Source organism: Patagioenas fasciata, chromosome 1 (genome assembly GCF_037038585.1).
Source record: "Patagioenas fasciata isolate bPatFas1 chromosome 1, bPatFas1.hap1, whole genome shotgun sequence".
In the NCBI taxonomy this organism is placed as follows: Eukaryota; Metazoa; Chordata; class Aves; order Columbiformes; family Columbidae; genus Patagioenas; species Patagioenas fasciata.
This window is the reverse complement of record NC_092520.1, coordinates 169,438,720-169,456,166: the sequence shown is the minus strand read 5'-3', so window position 1 is coordinate 169,456,166 and position 17,447 is coordinate 169,438,720. Positions and strand designations below refer to the sequence as shown.

The following is a 17,447-nucleotide window of genomic DNA, read 5'->3' as shown; positions in this document are numbered from 1 at the left end:
AGCAGCTTAGAGGTAGCCTGTGACTAAGCGCTTGCAGTTGAGAAAAGGTTTCTTTTGTTAGCAAGAGCAGGGTCTGGAAGCTATAGCTTCTTTTCTTTAAGAGAAAGACTATTAGAGCAGAGCGTAAGAGGGCTGTGATGGGAAAGGAGCAGACACCTCTTGCTGTAAGGCTGAGTGTGCTCTGCTGAGGTGTTTGTACTGACTGTTAAATTGAGATCCCTGGTGCTACAGTCTAATCTGATTTCTGAATCTCCAGGGAAATAGAGTGTGTGTGCAGGAGTTGTGACAGGCAAAAGCAGATACTCTGCAAACATGGTAAAACAAGAAGCCTAGACTACACAGGAACTTTCTCAAAACTTGCAGAGGGAGGATTTTATTGCTACTGTCTCTGTGGAATACAATGGTGACAGTATAGGTGACAGCCCAGCAGGAGGAGCAGCCTTGGCCTCATCGCTCCGGGCTCTCTCTGGAGTGGGCAACCCATAAGAAACACGCCAGGCCAGCCCTTGGCTGCTTTGTCAAGCCCAACTTTCAAGGCGGAGGTGGCAAGTTAACATTAAGGGGCTAAGCAGGAATAGCAGACATGCTTACCTCATCGTAATATTTCACTATGTATCTGTAGATTTCAATCAAGGCCACTTTCTCATTAAATTCATTTTCGTGTTTCTGAAACGGAAAACGGTTTTGGTCAGATAGTTCTCCTTTTTAAAAAACTTCCCATGAAAGCAAAGGAAGTTCCCACTTCTCAAACGTACCATAGATTCCTGAGTTAGAAATTCTTCAACCTCTGAAGTGGTCAGTGGAGGCAGATCCCTGATGGCTTTGTAGTACGCTTTCACCTCCTTCTTGTAGAGTGGAATGTCCTTAGCGTAAAGAAGTTTATTTGTTGGTGCTTCCTTAAAAGAAAATATTTGAAGCCTTGTCAGTTTTCATAGCACAGATTTCCTATGGTTCCACCTCCACATAGTTAATTGCATCTAATTGTGTCTCTTCTCTGTGTGACTCATTTCTCTTCGCAGCGGTTTTATGCAGGGAACCAAGGTTATGAAATAAAGATGAAGAACAGACGCGGGACCTCAGTAATAGTGCATTGTGTTTCATGACAGTTGCCATATAATTTTTTCTCTTGGCATGAGCAGCGATGAACATTTGTCCCTTAGATGAACACTTGTCCCTTACACAGAATTTTCTTTCTTACTTCCTCCTCGCCCCTCCCCAGAACCTGACAGATTGTGAAAACCGAACCAAAGGCCTTGAGGCTGGGACCCTATTTACACGCAGGACACAGCAGCGCTGTGGGAAGTTCCCCTGGGCTAAACTTGCCAGAGAGCCTTGCTTAGATCCTAGAGCTTCACCTAAAACGTTTTGGTTTGTACTCCTTCCACTCAGGGGTTCAGGCATGTGGGGAACTGGCTCCCAGGCACCCACAGCCAAAGGGATTTATTTTCCCCCATGGCTTCAACAACCCAAGTCAGCACTGACCCACCAGGCAGCTCAAGGCTCTCCCAAGGAAATAAATGCTGATGTTTGTGGCAGGAGCCCGAGCCCCACCTGGAAACCATGTTTTCAGCATGTAAAAGTGGGGGCTGGGAGTTTCCTGTCACTGCTCTAGTTTAATTTCTGGGGAACAAATGACACAATCATGTGATATCTTGTCACCAACATTTCCACTGAGTGATGAAATGATTTGAATGTTTGTTTTCTGAGCGGCTAAAAAATGTTTTAAGATAGAAGACTAAAAATTATGGTTGTAAATATATTTTAGTACTGAAAGGCCCCAAGTTGCTTACTGCATTGCAAACCTTTTTCAGGTTTCATCACCCTTTTTCAAATGGCTAATGGGAGCTGCTGTATCAACAGTACTTCATGATGAATGCTAAGCATAGAAACCTAACAGACCGTGCTCATTTGCAGGTTTTCCATCAAGTAATTGATGTGATTAGTTTTAATTCATGACACTTCACACTTAAGATAAATGGGCATATTCTTTGTTATTTACCTTTAACAGATAAGCAGTTGGTTCAGATCACATAGGAAATTACTCCATTTTTACATAAATCTTTTTTAGGCTAAAAAAATCTCTAGCCTGTTTTTTTCTGGGTACTATGAGCCTGAACAAATGCTTCCTGCTTTTGCCCAAATAAAAGGAAAATATCCTCAGGGAAAATTAAGTATTTCTGATCCCCAGAGTTCTGGACACTCTGTTAAGGAGCTTTGGAACGTAAGATTGCTGCACTTGTTACTCCAGCAAATACTTCAGCATAGAAAAAGGGAGGAACCAACACATATGAAAGGAACTGTTTCAAACTTAATAGCTCTTTCAAGGATTCCTACAGCTCCCAGCAGCAGCTTACTATGTGTGTTTTGTGCACATTGGCATGTAGCAAACAAGATTTGGGCTACTTAGCAAATAATGTTAATACTTTAAAGACCTTTGTTTAAAAATTTATAAAAACGTCATTAAAATTGTACAATTTCCATCCTCTTCCACATATTCTGTAACCACACTGTGCAGAAACCAATTGCAGAGAAGATAAGGAGCAGTTAGGTATAAATGTGACATTGTAACAGCTGCATCTGTCTACTCCAATGAATTCTTCAAAGCCTCATGAGACACAGCAACTAGGAATGGAAACCCAGCTTAAGGAAACCACGGACAGTTTTGCCCCTGACATGAGCAGATCCAGGACTTCATCCTCTGAATCATTACACAGCTGAAAAAAAATTGGGCAAAAGACTGGAAGGGCAACATTTACCTTCCCCAGTGTCTGTTCTGCTAGAGAAAAGGCATCCATGAAAGCTTGTGCGATTACAGACAAGCAGCCATCTATATGTGAAGTCTTCTTAATGTCAAAGACAAATTGAGGATTCTTCAGTATGTTCACCCAAAAGCGAAGAGGAAGACTACACAGAGGAAGAAAAAACATCTTTAAACTTAAGCACTCAGATTGTGCAGCTGCTTTAACATGGACGTTTAATTGCACTGCAAGTGCTTTTCTGGGCTGCTTATTCATGTTAAAAAAGAGATCATTGAACAAAGGCTACAAAGCAAACACATCAGTCAATCACACTTGCATCTTCAAATAATGTCTCAACCTTCCTGAGTGTGAAGCAGTCTGCAGATATAGAAGAGCTGGAAGCTACAGTGGTTTGTATCAGTATCCAATCAATATACTAAATTACTGGGATACACAAAGCCAAACCACATCTTCACCCAGACATGCCCAAATCTTATTCTTTTCATCACAAATTACCTGTTCCAGCTTTGCAACTACATTTTCAGGGAGAGCACGCACCCCTGCACACATCACATGGGCTCACCTGTTGGTTTTCCAGATATGGACCACATCAGGGTCAGTAATTTTTTTGCTCTCAGCCTGGGCATCCAGAAAGTCAAAAAAGTACTTGATGGCAACAGGTGCTTTATTGTTGGGTAAACTCCAAATGCTCCTGAAGAGCTTTTCAACAACCGAATGAATTGCAACCTGAAAAGTAAGAAAATGAACTGTGCTACTGTTACACAAGAAATTAATAGGATTTGTTGTCTCAGAGAGCCAAGCGTGCCCCAGGGCAAGCACACACAGAAACTACAATATGCTTGTGGCAAACATCTAGGCCATAGGTTATCGGCAAACAAGCCAGTCAACAACAAAAATGAAACTACAAATACACCATAATGAGCTGCTTTCAAATGTCACATGTCCTATCACTTTATCAACAGAAGAATCGTGATGAACTTTGTGACAAATCGTAGGTGGAAAGAATCACTTGTTGAGTTTCCTGAACAAAGACAACATCAACTCTTTGGATACTGTTGGCACTGTTGATAAAAGCATTTGGAACAGGGACTGGAAGTAAGAGGGAGGTGAGCAAAAGAAGTTTAACCAGTTTTCTAGGGCACTGCCCTTCATGGTGCCATTTGAGACCCATGTTGATCACATGTTCTCATCAACTCTTCATAGCCAAGTGACTGTGGAGCCCAGTCTAATTCTACGATAACAGCTTTGTGTGGCAGACAAAGACACCAATATTAGAGAAAAGAAATGAAAATTGGGTATTTCTGATCCAGAAGTGAAACTATTTGGCTCACAAAATCAAAGGCTTGGTTGCTGACGGACTCATTGACATCATCACGTATACAAACAAAGCAAAACAGTCTTGAGGTTTTTTTTCTTCACATCTGTTCTGAAGTTCAGTTCAGCCCAATCTTCCCTCAACAAAGAGGATTTAAGTGTAACCCAGGGCCTTGATGCCAGTTCATTTCATGTGGCAAATTCTGCAGTTGTGTCTGAGTGTGTGCATGGGGGAGAGAGAGAAAGAGACACACGTGGGAAATGCAATTTCCTTTAGAGCACAGCATTATCACAGGTGGCATTCCACAGTGAAGGGTATCACAGCACTGTTGCTAAAGCACTGTCCTACTTTGGAGAAAGAGATGATTAATTTAAAGCCCTTTAAATTAAAATGACTGTTTCTTAAGAGCCTGATCTTTTTTTTTGTACTTCAGTCTCCCACTGTAAGATATTACTGGTTTACCCCAGCAGTTCCTCAAGGGCTTATGTTAGTTTCCACAGCTAATGAAAAATGACCAGCCTTTACTCACACTTTGGATAGTGTCCTACATTACTTCAGATGCTATCAACAATCTAATTAAATAATGATTGATAGAGTTTTAAATGCAAGAGGGCCATAATCACCATCCCTTCAGGCCTCTTGTATCGCACAGCTCTCGGTGTTGTGCACTGATATTTTAAGCAATATGCTGTTGCAAAGATTTTTATAACCCCTTTGAGTAAGTCAGAAACAAGATGACATTACCAGAGGGAGTTAGCGGGGCTCATTCCTAAGGAATGCGCATTTTATAAATTAGGTAATCACATTATAAATCCTAAGGACATTGTTTTTAAAATTAATCTAGTTATTTTGGATGCTTATTTTGAGACCCTAAAAGATTACTTCATGGGCAGTATTTTGTGAAACTCAGGCTTTGGATGCTGTCTTTATGATGGGAAAACTCTAGTGGAGAGTGAGGAGATTGCTGGCTGAAAGCTGTCTGTCCCAAAAGGATCATTCTCTTTCTGTGGGATTCAGTGGCAAAACTCACTTTGTATAAGATCAGTAACTACCCTTTTTCTTTAACCCGAGAAAAAAGGTTGTGCTTACTGAGGAGATAGAGATGGCGAGTTAGAGACAATTTTAAAACTCTAGCATTAGAAAACCTGAAATGTGTCTGTCTTTGCAAAAGGTGATAAACCAGTTAGCACAGTGCTTTTTATAAGCAACCTTTTTATTTAACCTTTGATATACATGCAGGAAGTCTGCATAATTTCTGCTTTAATTTCTACTTCTGTTGTGCCAAATTAGCCAAGCCTAACATTAGCCCTCCCACAAAATAAGGCCTTCACAATTTACCTTGGTTGACAGAAGCTTTGTCAGATACATTTCTTTCACTTTGAATTTTTGCTTCCCTTTGTGACCTGCTCCTTTCACATCTTTGTTTGCTTCGGAGTCTGGTAAAATCTGTCGTGAAGAGATTAAAGAGATTACACAGATACAAATACAGCGCAGTATTAAATCTACTGAACAGTGTAATGACTGAACTCACCAAATGACAGTGTTCATCCGAGTAGTCCACATCTAAACAACAGAAAGCAGAGAGCAAACATGGCATTAATGAAACAGCTACAAGCTTGTGGATTCTGCTGGGCTCCAGGCCGTGCAGCAGGAAAGCGGACGCCAGGATGCCGAGCAAGCATTGGCAAGCTTGGCATCACAATTTCCTGTCTGCAGCGTGGGGGAAGCCTCTGAGAAACGCACAGGTCCCGTCTCACCTCCCCAGTGCCAACCTGCAGCTCAGACCACTATGCTAGGGCGTCATCATCTGCTGCTGGGGTAAGCTGGCAGCAAATCGTAGCTCCTCGGAAAGGAGGACAACAGACAGCAGATGAGATGATCTCATTGGTTTAGTCTATAGGAGTGCTCAGTGCAGGTGGCTTGAGGTCAGGCTTGAAAGTGATGGCTGAGAACGGACATCCCTGTTTTTCCTGAGGGAGAGTGTGATGCCATCCCACTGACTTTCACCTCAAGGACACATCTCTCACATCTCTCCTAACTTTAGATGTCCACTTTGACGGTGAGGGGAATGACGCGCGAGGAGTGTCTGTTTCTCCCCAGGGGCTACAGAAAGTCCATGTCCCCTGAGGCATCAGCTGGCCTGGAGCAACCTGCATCACAGAGGCAGGTGAGATGAACTGACCCCTGCTAAGCACCCTTGAATTCCTGACCTGCTGTTGAGATGGCCGAGTCAAAGCCTTCAGAAACATGGTCGAGAGAATAAAGAAAATCGCAAAACTGTGGGGTTTTGTCATGCCTGTCTCTGGATGGTGCCTCACTATGTCTGTGATGCTCTGGGCAGCAGAGCAGGGCATGTTCCCTGTTTTGGTCTCACCAGTCAGCGCTTGGTGTCACCCGGGCTTCCCTGCCCTGTTGTCCTGCTGATGAGGCTGTATCCTTAAGCATCCAGTTGCTGAGGACTGTAAGTCCTTCAGTCCTTCTCTCATTAGCCTTCATCCCTTCTCCTAAGCCCACTGTGCCTGACAGAGGCCCAGAGCCAGGGTAACATGGCTCTTCATTTGGCTCAGCTGCATCAAACAAGTGCCAATTTTTCTGACCTCCTATAGACCGAGATGCAGCTTGTCACATCTCAGCTCTCTGCATTCCCAGTCCATTCTCCACAAAAGATTAAACAGGTTGCAGTTCGTTACCTGATCGAGTATTTGCCTTCTTTTTAAAGACTTTTATTGTGGCTCCATTTGAAATCTGGAAGCAAAAACAAACATATCATGCTGCAACAAAAGTGTATAGAATTCAAAAAAATCCTCAGGTTTCATTTCCTCAGTCCTCAGGTGTGTGGCTGCACCAGAGGGTGTCAGCCTCTCCATTCCCATCACGGTGTGCCTGGAAGGGCTATGTTGAGGGTGCCTGGTGCTCCCAAGAACTATTTTAAAACTCAACAAAATATCTACACCCCGTGGACTGTAAGGTCAAGGTACGTATCTAGCTACCTTGGGATTTCTAGGATAAATCTTCCCCTTCCCTGAATTTATAGTGCTGCCAGGATGGTAACTATTATCTTTAAGAGAAACTGGCAAGTCATGGTTTTATTGTCAAAGAGTAACTCACAAACAGCTCCTGCTGAGAACTACACCACTGCTCTGCTGTCAAATGTTGGGTCTTGCCAAGTGCTAGTGTACTTCCCTCTATAATTACAAAAACAACTGGCCAGTTCTAGGAAGGGAACTCTGCCAAAATAATTTAAGTGTTTTTTAAACCTTGGCAGCCAGCCTGGTGTGAGAAACCAGTTTAAACATTAAGATACTCTATCAAAAGCTGTGTCTTGCGCCAAAGAAATCTGCACTTCCACTTGCTCCTGGAAAGTAGGTGCAATCTATTTTATAATATGTTTTTTTGCAGGGTTTCCATTTATCATACAGCGTTTCAGAGCTCTTTCAGATAACACAGAGCACTTAAAACCCATGCTACGAGTGGGAATGTGCTCTAAGACCAGCTTTTGAGGTGACACAAACACCCAGAGAGTCCTCCTTCGTGGCCCTGAAGAGAGGTAAACAGAAGCAGCGCTCCCAGAGCAGTGGGGACAATGCGTGGCCCCCGCTCCCTTGCCAAGAAGCAGGAGAGCAGCTCAGTGCCGAAACGTTTGGGCTCCCGGCCCGAGGGAGACGGGCAGAGCTCGGAGGCAGAACCGTGCTTCCCTCCGGGAACCAGAGGAGTTGGTGCAGTTGCAGCCATGATCCGAGCCCCCACTTCGGGTTTTATTTCTGGGACAAATGATGCTTTTAGCATTAAGTGGAATGTGTTTTCCTTCTTTATCATTGCTGCAGCAGCCATACTTGCTGTTTCTTTCAACGTGAGCCAATAAAAATTTAAAAAAGCCCTTTTTTTTGTGTCCTGCTGCCTAAAATCACTTTTCATGGTGGGCTGCTCCCATGGGCACCTCAAAACATCTTTATTTTGTCAGGTGCGCTACTGAGGGGGACAAACAGGGAGAGGGGACATCTGTTCAGATCCACACAACATGGGGTGCCCCTCCTTTGCAAAACAGAAGATGTAGCAGTGTGGCTCTGTCCCTCCTTCTCATTCTCCAGGCCTCCTGTGCTCCCTATAACCCAGTTCTTGTCAGTGAACTCCCCAGATCACACTCTCTGGGGCTGTGCCTGCTCCTGGAACCTGCGAAGCTGTTACAGGTTAGAGAAATTGGAGATCTATTCTCCAGCTCTCTTCTTGCTTGGGAAACAGGACATCATGATAAACAGCAACTTTCTTTTCCAGGCATGTGGTTATCCTCATACAAACAATACAGCAGACCTCATACATAATCACATCAAAAACCCTACTAGGAGCAAAAAATTAGAGCAAAAGGAACACTCAAGTCAGAGACACATGGAAGTCTAATAAGTGTACAGTGGATTTTTTTCCCTTCAGAAACAACACACAAAAATGCAAACATCCTCCCCTCATGCAGTTTAAAAATCAGTGCAAAAATTAAGTCTGCTTTTTCAAGGGTGACTGGTGATTCTGGTACCTTTACAACACAGCCCTCAAGCTCCAGTATCTCAAAAAGATTTGATGGTACTTCCCACTTTCAAAACTCTGGTTACTTTCTAGCATTTCAGGCTGGCGAACAAAAAGAAAAATTCAGGCTTGCCACGAAACTCTAGGCACTGTTGAAATATAAGTTGGAATTCTTCAGGTAACATTTCTACTCTCACACTGTGAAAGCAATTTTCCTTTTTCTTATTTGCTGGACACCTTTATGTTCCTCTTTGCATTAATATGTATACAAGAAAATAAACAAGATATGCTAACGGCTGATAGTTGCCACTAAGCCACTGCCTAAATGCCACTGCCCTTCTGCCTAAAATGTACATTATTTTGCTAGTGTCAGAAAAATGGAACTAAATAACAGAGATACCCAGCACAATTTCCATAAGGCAGCTGCTAAGCTATAATTAGTGTAGTTACAGCTTTGCAAAAACAACTGAACCTCCAACTTAACTTGCATGTGTCTGCAGAAACCACAGACGAAAACAAGGGCTGGGACAAAGATACCCAGGGATAGGAGCGACCAACTGGAGCAGAGTCATTTGCACCCGTGAGCCACGGTATTCCGTGTTCTCAGCAAGTGCAAAAAGCTGTAAGGGAAAATGAGGGAGCCCTTGCAACAGCTGCTTGCAGAAAAGAGGGCAGGTAGGATCTCGTGAGACAGAAGTTCAAATATCAAATCAGATTCAAATCTACATTGACCTTTGCTGCACAGACTCTGACTGTAGCACTACAATCTCCTAATCTGTACAAAAACTTTACAAGTGGAGGGAAGTCCCATGCTAAGCTATAGACAAGATTCAAGAGAGGCACAGGAAAAGATGTATTTAAGACACTGGATGGTGACTCAGGACATCTGGGTTCACTTCTGCCTCCCCAAGAGGCAAGGAGAGCGACAAACACCTACAGAAATCTGTAAAGCGACTCCAAATGAGCTCGCTCCAGATCTGAGGAGCCTTGTGTTCTGGCCAAGCTACAAAGAGCCCTGCTGGGAGCGCATGTTCCTCGCTGAGGATGGCACTGTTCTTGCTCATGCAGACAGCAACATGCTCAGGGCTGGCGCAGGTTTCTCAGGTTCCTCATGCTGCGGTGCACGGCACAGACCTACGCTCATCAGCAAAACTCCTAAATATATAAAAATCAATTATTGTGTTAAAAGCCAGACTTCCAAATTCAATGAGGCATGAAGAAAAGCTCACTACAAACACTTAGCTTACTAACCTCATTTCCAAAGTCTATCTGTAAGCACAAAAATGTGAGCTACCGTATCACCTGAACCCATTAATCTCTGCACATTTTACCCCAGCCTCTATTTTGACTGGTGTCACTGGAAACTCCTTAGACAGGCAATGCTGCTTGCTGTGCTTTTGTAATGTGCTACACCCAGAAGGGCTCCACCACCTGCTGCAGCCTTGTGTGTTGTTGCCATGATGGACAGATTATCACAGTTTTACAGGTGCAATTGGAAGTGGAGAGGAAAACTTACTGTACAAGTGGCAACAGTAGATGGAAAAAGAAACAGAGAAAAAGGTGAAGAAGACTGACACAGGGGATCTCAAGAGAAGAGAGAGCAAACTCCTCAGTCCTTTTTATTCTGACTTTCACTGGGCTTTCACAAGTATCATTAACGTCTATTCAGACAATCAAAATATGAAGTGGGAAGGGGTAAACAATTGCTCATCGTGCAACAAAAAATAATCAGTAGAGAATATTATAGAAAAAGCTCATGGCGACGTTCACATCAGATGCTGTTTTAACTGAAATGCTCAACAGAAGTGACAGTTTACCTGATATGCTTGAACCAAGCAAGCCTGCAACCAGTAGACCTTTGAAAAGTAACACAAAACATATGACTCATTGGCAAGAAAGTTGTGTGTCACACATTTCTTTCCTTCTGTTGATGATGCTCAGCTATCTCTTCAAGATTTTGATCAATCAAGATACTTCTGTGCAGACAGCTCTTGCACTTGGGAGTGGGGGAGAAGCTGCTTCTCGATTCATTGGTACGGCTTCTGTGCTTACCTCGTAATGACCGATGGTATTTAGCTTCCTGATCCCATCCTCCATCACCTCTGAGGAACCATCAATATCCAACAATTCTCTTTGCTGCTCCTCTGACACAAGTTCTGCAGTATGACAACAGAAAACGATGAATGACATCCCAGTGGCATTCTCACTGTGTGACGTTTTTAAAGGAAAACACTGCCAAATTAATTAATTTTGGACCAGTGGCTCCCAGCTGAGCCATTTCTCTCCATCCCTGTGCTAGGCCACATGAGAGTGGCTTTGCAATCCCAGACTATGGATTCATTTTTTGGGGTGGCCTCCTCTACTGCAGGCTCTCGGTCCTTCACTTGGTGTTGGTCAAGGAGGAATTTCTGGAGGTGCTTTCACCTAATCTGGCTGTTCTGTCACACAAGTGTGCCCTGGTGTTATGGCCACGTTGAGACTATAAGACAGGTTTCACAAGTCACTTCTAAGAGATCACTAAAATGAGCTGTGTAAGAGTGAAACAGTATTTGTGAAGGGTTATCAGGCACTGGTGCTGGATACAAACATCTGATATGAAAGTAAATTACCATCACTTGCCAACATAGCATCTGAGAAGGTGAGAAGATCCAACACGTTAGGGAGCAAGTCTGGGAGGTGACAAATCCCAGCAATGTAGAGTTTGTTAGATTTCCTATTGGAGCACATGGGAAGGGGTATGGTGGCAACTACAGGCTTTCATCTGACCTTGGGATTCTGAAAACCCAACAAGAAAAGGTGGCTCAATCCATCTGCTGCAGCCGCCTTATTTACATCTGTAGATATTGTACATATCTTTGTGAGTCACACGTGCGCTATCACACAAACCTAATCTGACTGTAAATAAATGGCATTTGTGGGTTCTTGTGATCAAGGGGAACACAGGCCTGTTGGAAGGAAGGGTGGTAGGAGGGATAGTAGGTAAGTGCTAAAGTACTTGGTAATCATGATGTGTCATCTTATCCACTGACCAAATTTATCAACTGTTTGTACTTCAGTGGATGGGCCACCTTACTTAACCCAGAAGAGGAACATATAAATTATACATATTTGACAAATAACATGCATTTGTTAACTGCATGCTGCAGTTCTTACAGAAGCGAAGCAGATGTAGTTTCAATGTTCTAACTGGTAGCATAAATGACCTAGTGTTTCCAGAGAAATTCCTTACAAAAGCTACGTTCTGCCTACATGCAAAAAAATTTCAAAGCCAAAGGCAGTAATTCCTAACAAGAAAACTCCACAGACAGACCAGTGAACTCCATGAAAATATAACACTCCAGTGACACTTCCTTACCAAGACCAATTTCATCCAGCTGAAGACCATAGAGAAAACCATTCTTATTAAGGAAAGCTTGAAGACTCTTCTCCTTGGCTTGGCCTATGGTGTCACAGTCCAGAACATTAACTGGGATAGTTTGACAGGCATCTCCACTCTCATTTTCTGAAATTTTTTCGAAGATAACATTCAGAGTCTGGGGAAAGAAACACATTATTCTGACTTACAGGGAACAACTGGCACAGGAAACCTACAAACTCCTGACAGCAAACCTGAGAGATTTTCAGCATATTTATTATTAAAGCTATTTCAAATAAAGATTATTTGAAGGAATTACACAATGAAGTATTTAGAATTCCTCATGTCCAAAGAGTCAAAGATGTATAGCTATGAATTTCCAAAAGCGTATTTTGTATTCTGCTTTTGTGCAAATCTATTTCAGTGAATTACTGAAAAGAAAAAGACAGGAGACCAGCAAAAATTACAATGCATGTTCTAAAAAAAAGCAGATCTTTTATTTAAAATGAATACCTTAAAAGCAAAACCATAAGCAACCAGAGATCTGATAAGGTTGCTAAGTAAGTCGTCATGGTAAGCATGATTGATTTTGAGTGGATAGGAAGCAGTGTTAAAATGCATATTTGCACAGGCAGATTATGCTGAGTACCTGGTACCACACAAAAAAATACACCTCCCGTGGAGACACCAGTGCCTGTCTGCACACAGCCACGTCTCTAGAGGCAGCAGAGACAGGGCTACTGCAGAAGCAGCGGAAAGGGAAACCATGTTGGCAGCAGACAGAACCCAAAGCGGTCCAGATCTACCCAGAAAAGTGTGACCTATTCTATTAGTTATCACTGCAGGTCAAACACCCATGTGCCAGGTTGCTCCTGAGGCGAGCACAGGCAGCAGGGAGAGTTCGATGGGACTGGGTGACCATCTCCATCTTTGATCAGGTCATTTTTCTGGTCAGGTCAGGCAGATCAGCTGCCAAGAGGCAGGGAAAAAGGGATGAGCACAGAATTGCCAGTGCAAAGAGGAAACAGCAATCATTTACAGTGCCACAGTCGGCTCCATGCAGAGACATCACTGTTCAGCTACATAGATACAGATGTTCTGCTGGGGATGTCTTGGGACAGAATTAAAACAAGGGTTGTAGGTGCCGGCAGTTGACTGCAAGTGGCACAGGAAAATCTACGTACTCGAACCATTCTGGCTGTTGGACATACCTGGTATAATACTTATCTTTTGACTGAAATGGGAGGCCTGCGGGTGTGACTCAGTCAAGGACTGACCATTAAAAGAAAAAGCAACTAATTTCTTTTTTTTTTTTCCCCTGCTGTCATGTGAAGGAAAGAACTTCTGTCCAGGTTGCTGCAGGGACAACTTTTCTCTCTTCTTACAAAAATGGGTAGTTATTAATAGTTGTAGTATGCTATTTTCTGCTTTATTACCCAGCAAGAGTGGAAATTATGACACATGGGTCATGAAAAGAAGTAGTCAAATGAGATATAAATTAACTTTACAGTTTCTACAGAAGCAAAAGGAGTTTTAAAAACAGGATTGCAAACCCATGAAGATCAGGATTTAACAAAGACGAGGATGTAACTGAAGTAATTAAATCACGACAGAGAGATGTTTAATTGTGAGGAAAATGAGTCCATGGAAAGGACAGACGGCATGGAAGAGGAGGAGATGGGGGAACAGTGCCTTTAGAAGGAGAAGCAGACTGGATGCCATGCCTCAGGCTGGGATTTCATGTGGAAAATTAGTAAAAAATATATTGGCACAGGAATGAGGGGAGTCATGCTTGGTTAGGCCCACAGACCAACTGAACAGACAGCAGTCCCGTCCTTGGCTTTGACTGCCCTGAGGTCATGGTCTTGTAGGATAAAAATGTGGACAGGGATTAACTGTATTTTGTCTTTGGAAAACTCATTTTAATCAAAGTGTTTCTTCTAGTCTTTGAACTGGTCTTTCTGGAGTAGCTACTCACACTTTAACTGATGTTGATTTGCCTTTACATCTTTGGATCCTTTAGCTGATCCTTTCCTCCTAACATTATTCCTACACGGCAATATTCATGTTCCTGCTTCTCCTTAATTTCCTCTTCCTTTCAGACTGCCAAGAGAAATTGCCTTTTTCCCTGCAAGATTCCCTTTTCCAGCACATGCTCTCACACAGATTGCACATAAATGTGCAGCCTCTTCAGTCATTAGTGTGCAAGAGTCCTCCCATCCCTGCTCAACTCATTGTCAGATAACAGGATTGTAAAAAGAGAGTAGTAGTCCTTTATGCAGGTGGAATACAAGTAATTTTTGGGCTCCTTAATCAAAAGTATCCACAATGTGAGGATAATAACAACACTTTAGGACTCAAAGAAGTGATCAGACGGGAAGAAATACTGAAAGACATACAAGTCTCTAAACCAAGAGAGACAGATAGTTTTGTTGATACAATTTCCTGCAGAAATTAAGTGCTGAGGCAATTGATGGGGAGCTAGGAAACCCAATTATTATTAAGTTTTCCCTCTGAAATTTTCATAAATCAGATTCAACCTGTCTGACAGCAGAATCTCTGGCTTTATAAATCATTAATCAGAAACAGACAACCACAATCACTGCATTTAGACACAGAGTGTAGAACTGGAAAAAGCATCAGAAATGACTGTAAAATTATGAAAGTACTTTTATGATCAGCTCTGAAGGTCAGAAAACATATAAGAGAAATCGCAGTAGGACAACATGGAAGTTGTGAGGAAACATCATCAGGCCCTTTTCTAAGCTCTCTCGCTTTGCAAAGGAAACCAAAATACAAGTTAACTTAGGAAAAGACTCAGGAAGAAATTACAGGACATGCAGTTCAACCTAGTAATATCTAGAGTTGAGACTTCAGGCACTAGAAATTAGCGGTTAGCAACACAAAGCACAGCGCTTTTCAGCAAAGGCTTAACACAGGTTGCAAGAATAGTTAAAGGTTACTGAAGGAGATCATGGCAAGTGCCTGCAACTACTTGTGCAGGAGCTAGCTTGGAACCTAGCTAAAAGGAACAAATTTTAAAAACATCTTTTCACCCATGCAGTGACAGAAAGAACGTCATTTGAAGACAATGTTTACAGATGTTTTTTCAGACTTGTAGTTTTCTTGCAAATGAATTTTAAACAATGAAAGCTATTAGTAACCATAGCAGATAATGAGATGTGGTTTAATAAAGAAATGTGATAATGCTGTATTTTCTTAGAAGTAAAAAAAAATAATCTGGGATATTCAAGGACTTTTATTCATTACCCTGTTCTCTATTCAGCTATGCATCTGAACAAAGCATATTTCCATTTGTCAGACAGACCGAAAAAACAAGTAAAAATTTTGATTGGTAAAAGTTAGAAAATTTATGTAAAGGAGACCTTGCCATGACATACAGCACAACAGAATTGCTTTAAACCTACTCCCATCTCCCAGACTATGAAATATAATAAACAGGAAAAATCAGATTGATTGTATGATCCTTCTGTAGCAGCCAGAGCAGCTACTCATGAAGAGGTTATAGAGCAGCTAACAAATTGGCACAGAAAATGTTACAGCCATTAATTTTAGGGCACTACTCAAAGCAAGGGTTGTACTCTCGATGCTACAGCACAGTACTCAATCTGCATCTAATTCAGAAGACTCTCCTGCAGCCAACATTTGCACTGCTCGCTTCCCAGTGAGGGCTGTTGTGGCCTTTTCTGCTGACAAAAATCCCCATATATCACATGCTTTTAATAGTTTCCTTATCTCTCACAAAGCGCGCCTAATAATACCACAGCCGTGGTGTCTTATTAGGAAACTGGGTTCCCTGTATCTGCTTTACCCTCTTGCAGCCCTCCCACTTCTAACACCCTCCTTTTAACTCGGAAAGCAGTTGAATGCTAAACAACCTTCCACCACGTGGCTTTGCTTCACTTTCAATAAAAGGCTGTTGGCTGAACAGGTGACTTAGATCATTTCTTCCCATCTAAAAATGCAAACTCATTTCAGGAAAGAATTCAACAGCCCCGAAACCTTTTTTAAAAATAAGCAGTGACTATTCAAAAGAAGTCTGTAGCTCTTAAATGCCTGAGCACCAACTCTCCAACACGAAGAAATCTCCCCTGGTTTTCCACAGGAGATATTCCACTGAGAACTTCTCCCACACCACGCTCGCCTTGTGTAGCTTTTCTATTTAAAATGAAACACTTCAGTGAAATGCCACCACTCAGCTGTGCACCACGCTTCTTCATCAGTCATCGAGCAAATTACTCACCAAGAGATGCAGCTGCCTGTCTGTCTGGGAGCATTCCTCAGCCTGCAAGAAGGCTCCACAATACATCCAAGTCTCTTTCAAGCAGTTTTATTCCTCAATACTCAAATATAAGCACAGCGTGAAACTACACAGCTCCTCACCTCACACTGGACCAGTGCTTTTAGAAGCGTATTTCCTTCAATTCTTCTGCTTCAGCATTCCCTTCAGCAGCTCATCTCTGTTCAACATCTGACCCTTTCCAGCAGAGAGAGATAACAGCAGGGGGTTGGCTGGTCCCAAGGCTGGTGGCCTTTTGAAAAAAGGCACAGAGCCCAGCCAAGGGACAGCTCTAATACACTTCAAAATCAACATGTTTCTTAGTTCTCTTTTTTCTTGTTACAAATGACCTCAATTTTAGAAAACATCTCTGGTCCTTCCTTCTTTCTCTATGCTCAGGGATTCTTCCTTCTCCTGCCCCAAGAGTTTATCTGCATAGTGGTGTGTTTACAAGACCTGTAGAGCTCCCCCTGATTTTTAGGAGCCTGTCTGCATCCTGCTTTTATTGGTTTGGAACTGAAGTCCCAATCCTGAAAGAAGACATTCACATGCAGAGTGCCTAAACTCTTATTTGTGCCCTGATTTGAGAGTTGGGCTCCCTACCAGATACATCCCCATGTCTTCAAGTGCCTGCATACCTTAAAAAAACCTGGACATTGAGTGTCTGCAGATGTGCTTCATTATCTCTCCACCACCCTTAATTTGGTTGTGGTTTTATACTTTTCTCTGGACAGGTAAGCTTTAATGTGCTGCTAGTGTGGGGCTGTGGAAAGCAGCAAAATAAAATACCACCAAAATACCGCAAGATTCAGAACGTTAACTACAGTAAGTAAATGTGTAAATGCATTTGCAAACTCAGCTCAGAATTGATTCCATTTAGAAAACAAAACCTGCAATCCTCTAGGCAGAAATTTTCTTCCAAAGAAAGGAGAAAATACTTGGTTCTTGGTCTGTCACAAGTCCTGCATGTTACTGCAATGTATGTGGTGTTAGTGAGAGAAGAAACGCTGACTCCTTCCACTTTAGCATCCTGTTAAATGCTGCTCTTGAAGAGAAAACGTGCACAGCTGGCCTGCTTCTCCAGCCCACTTTCACAGTGCAGTTTGAGTTGCCAGCCTAAGCTTTAGACAAAACACCAAACAAAACTGGTTTTCCCTGTCTAGCCAGAGCTAGAGTCTTTGGGATACATCTCAGTAATCTATG

General features: G+C 42.5%; 1 protein-coding gene across 1 annotated transcript in view; it reads right to left on the bottom strand.

Annotated features, from left to right (window-relative positions):
• The window catches only part of PLXNC1 (plexin C1), a 70,741-nt gene that overhangs the window by 3,870 nt on the left and 49,424 nt on the right, over positions 1-17,447 (bottom strand). Inside the window, exons 22-30 of the mRNA XM_065839188.2 lie at positions 11,945-12,122; positions 10,642-10,745; positions 6,765-6,819; positions 5,606-5,637; positions 5,413-5,520; positions 3,322-3,485; positions 2,757-2,904; positions 756-896; positions 592-666 (exon numbers count right to left, since the gene is read on the bottom strand). Of these exons, the coding sequence (XP_065695260.1) occupies positions 592-666; positions 756-896; positions 2,757-2,904; positions 3,322-3,485; positions 5,413-5,520; positions 5,606-5,637; positions 6,765-6,819; positions 10,642-10,745; positions 11,945-12,122 (1,005 nt within the window). The remainder of the gene's footprint in view (positions 1-591; positions 667-755; positions 897-2,756; positions 2,905-3,321; positions 3,486-5,412; positions 5,521-5,605; positions 5,638-6,764; positions 6,820-10,641; positions 10,746-11,944; positions 12,123-17,447) is intronic.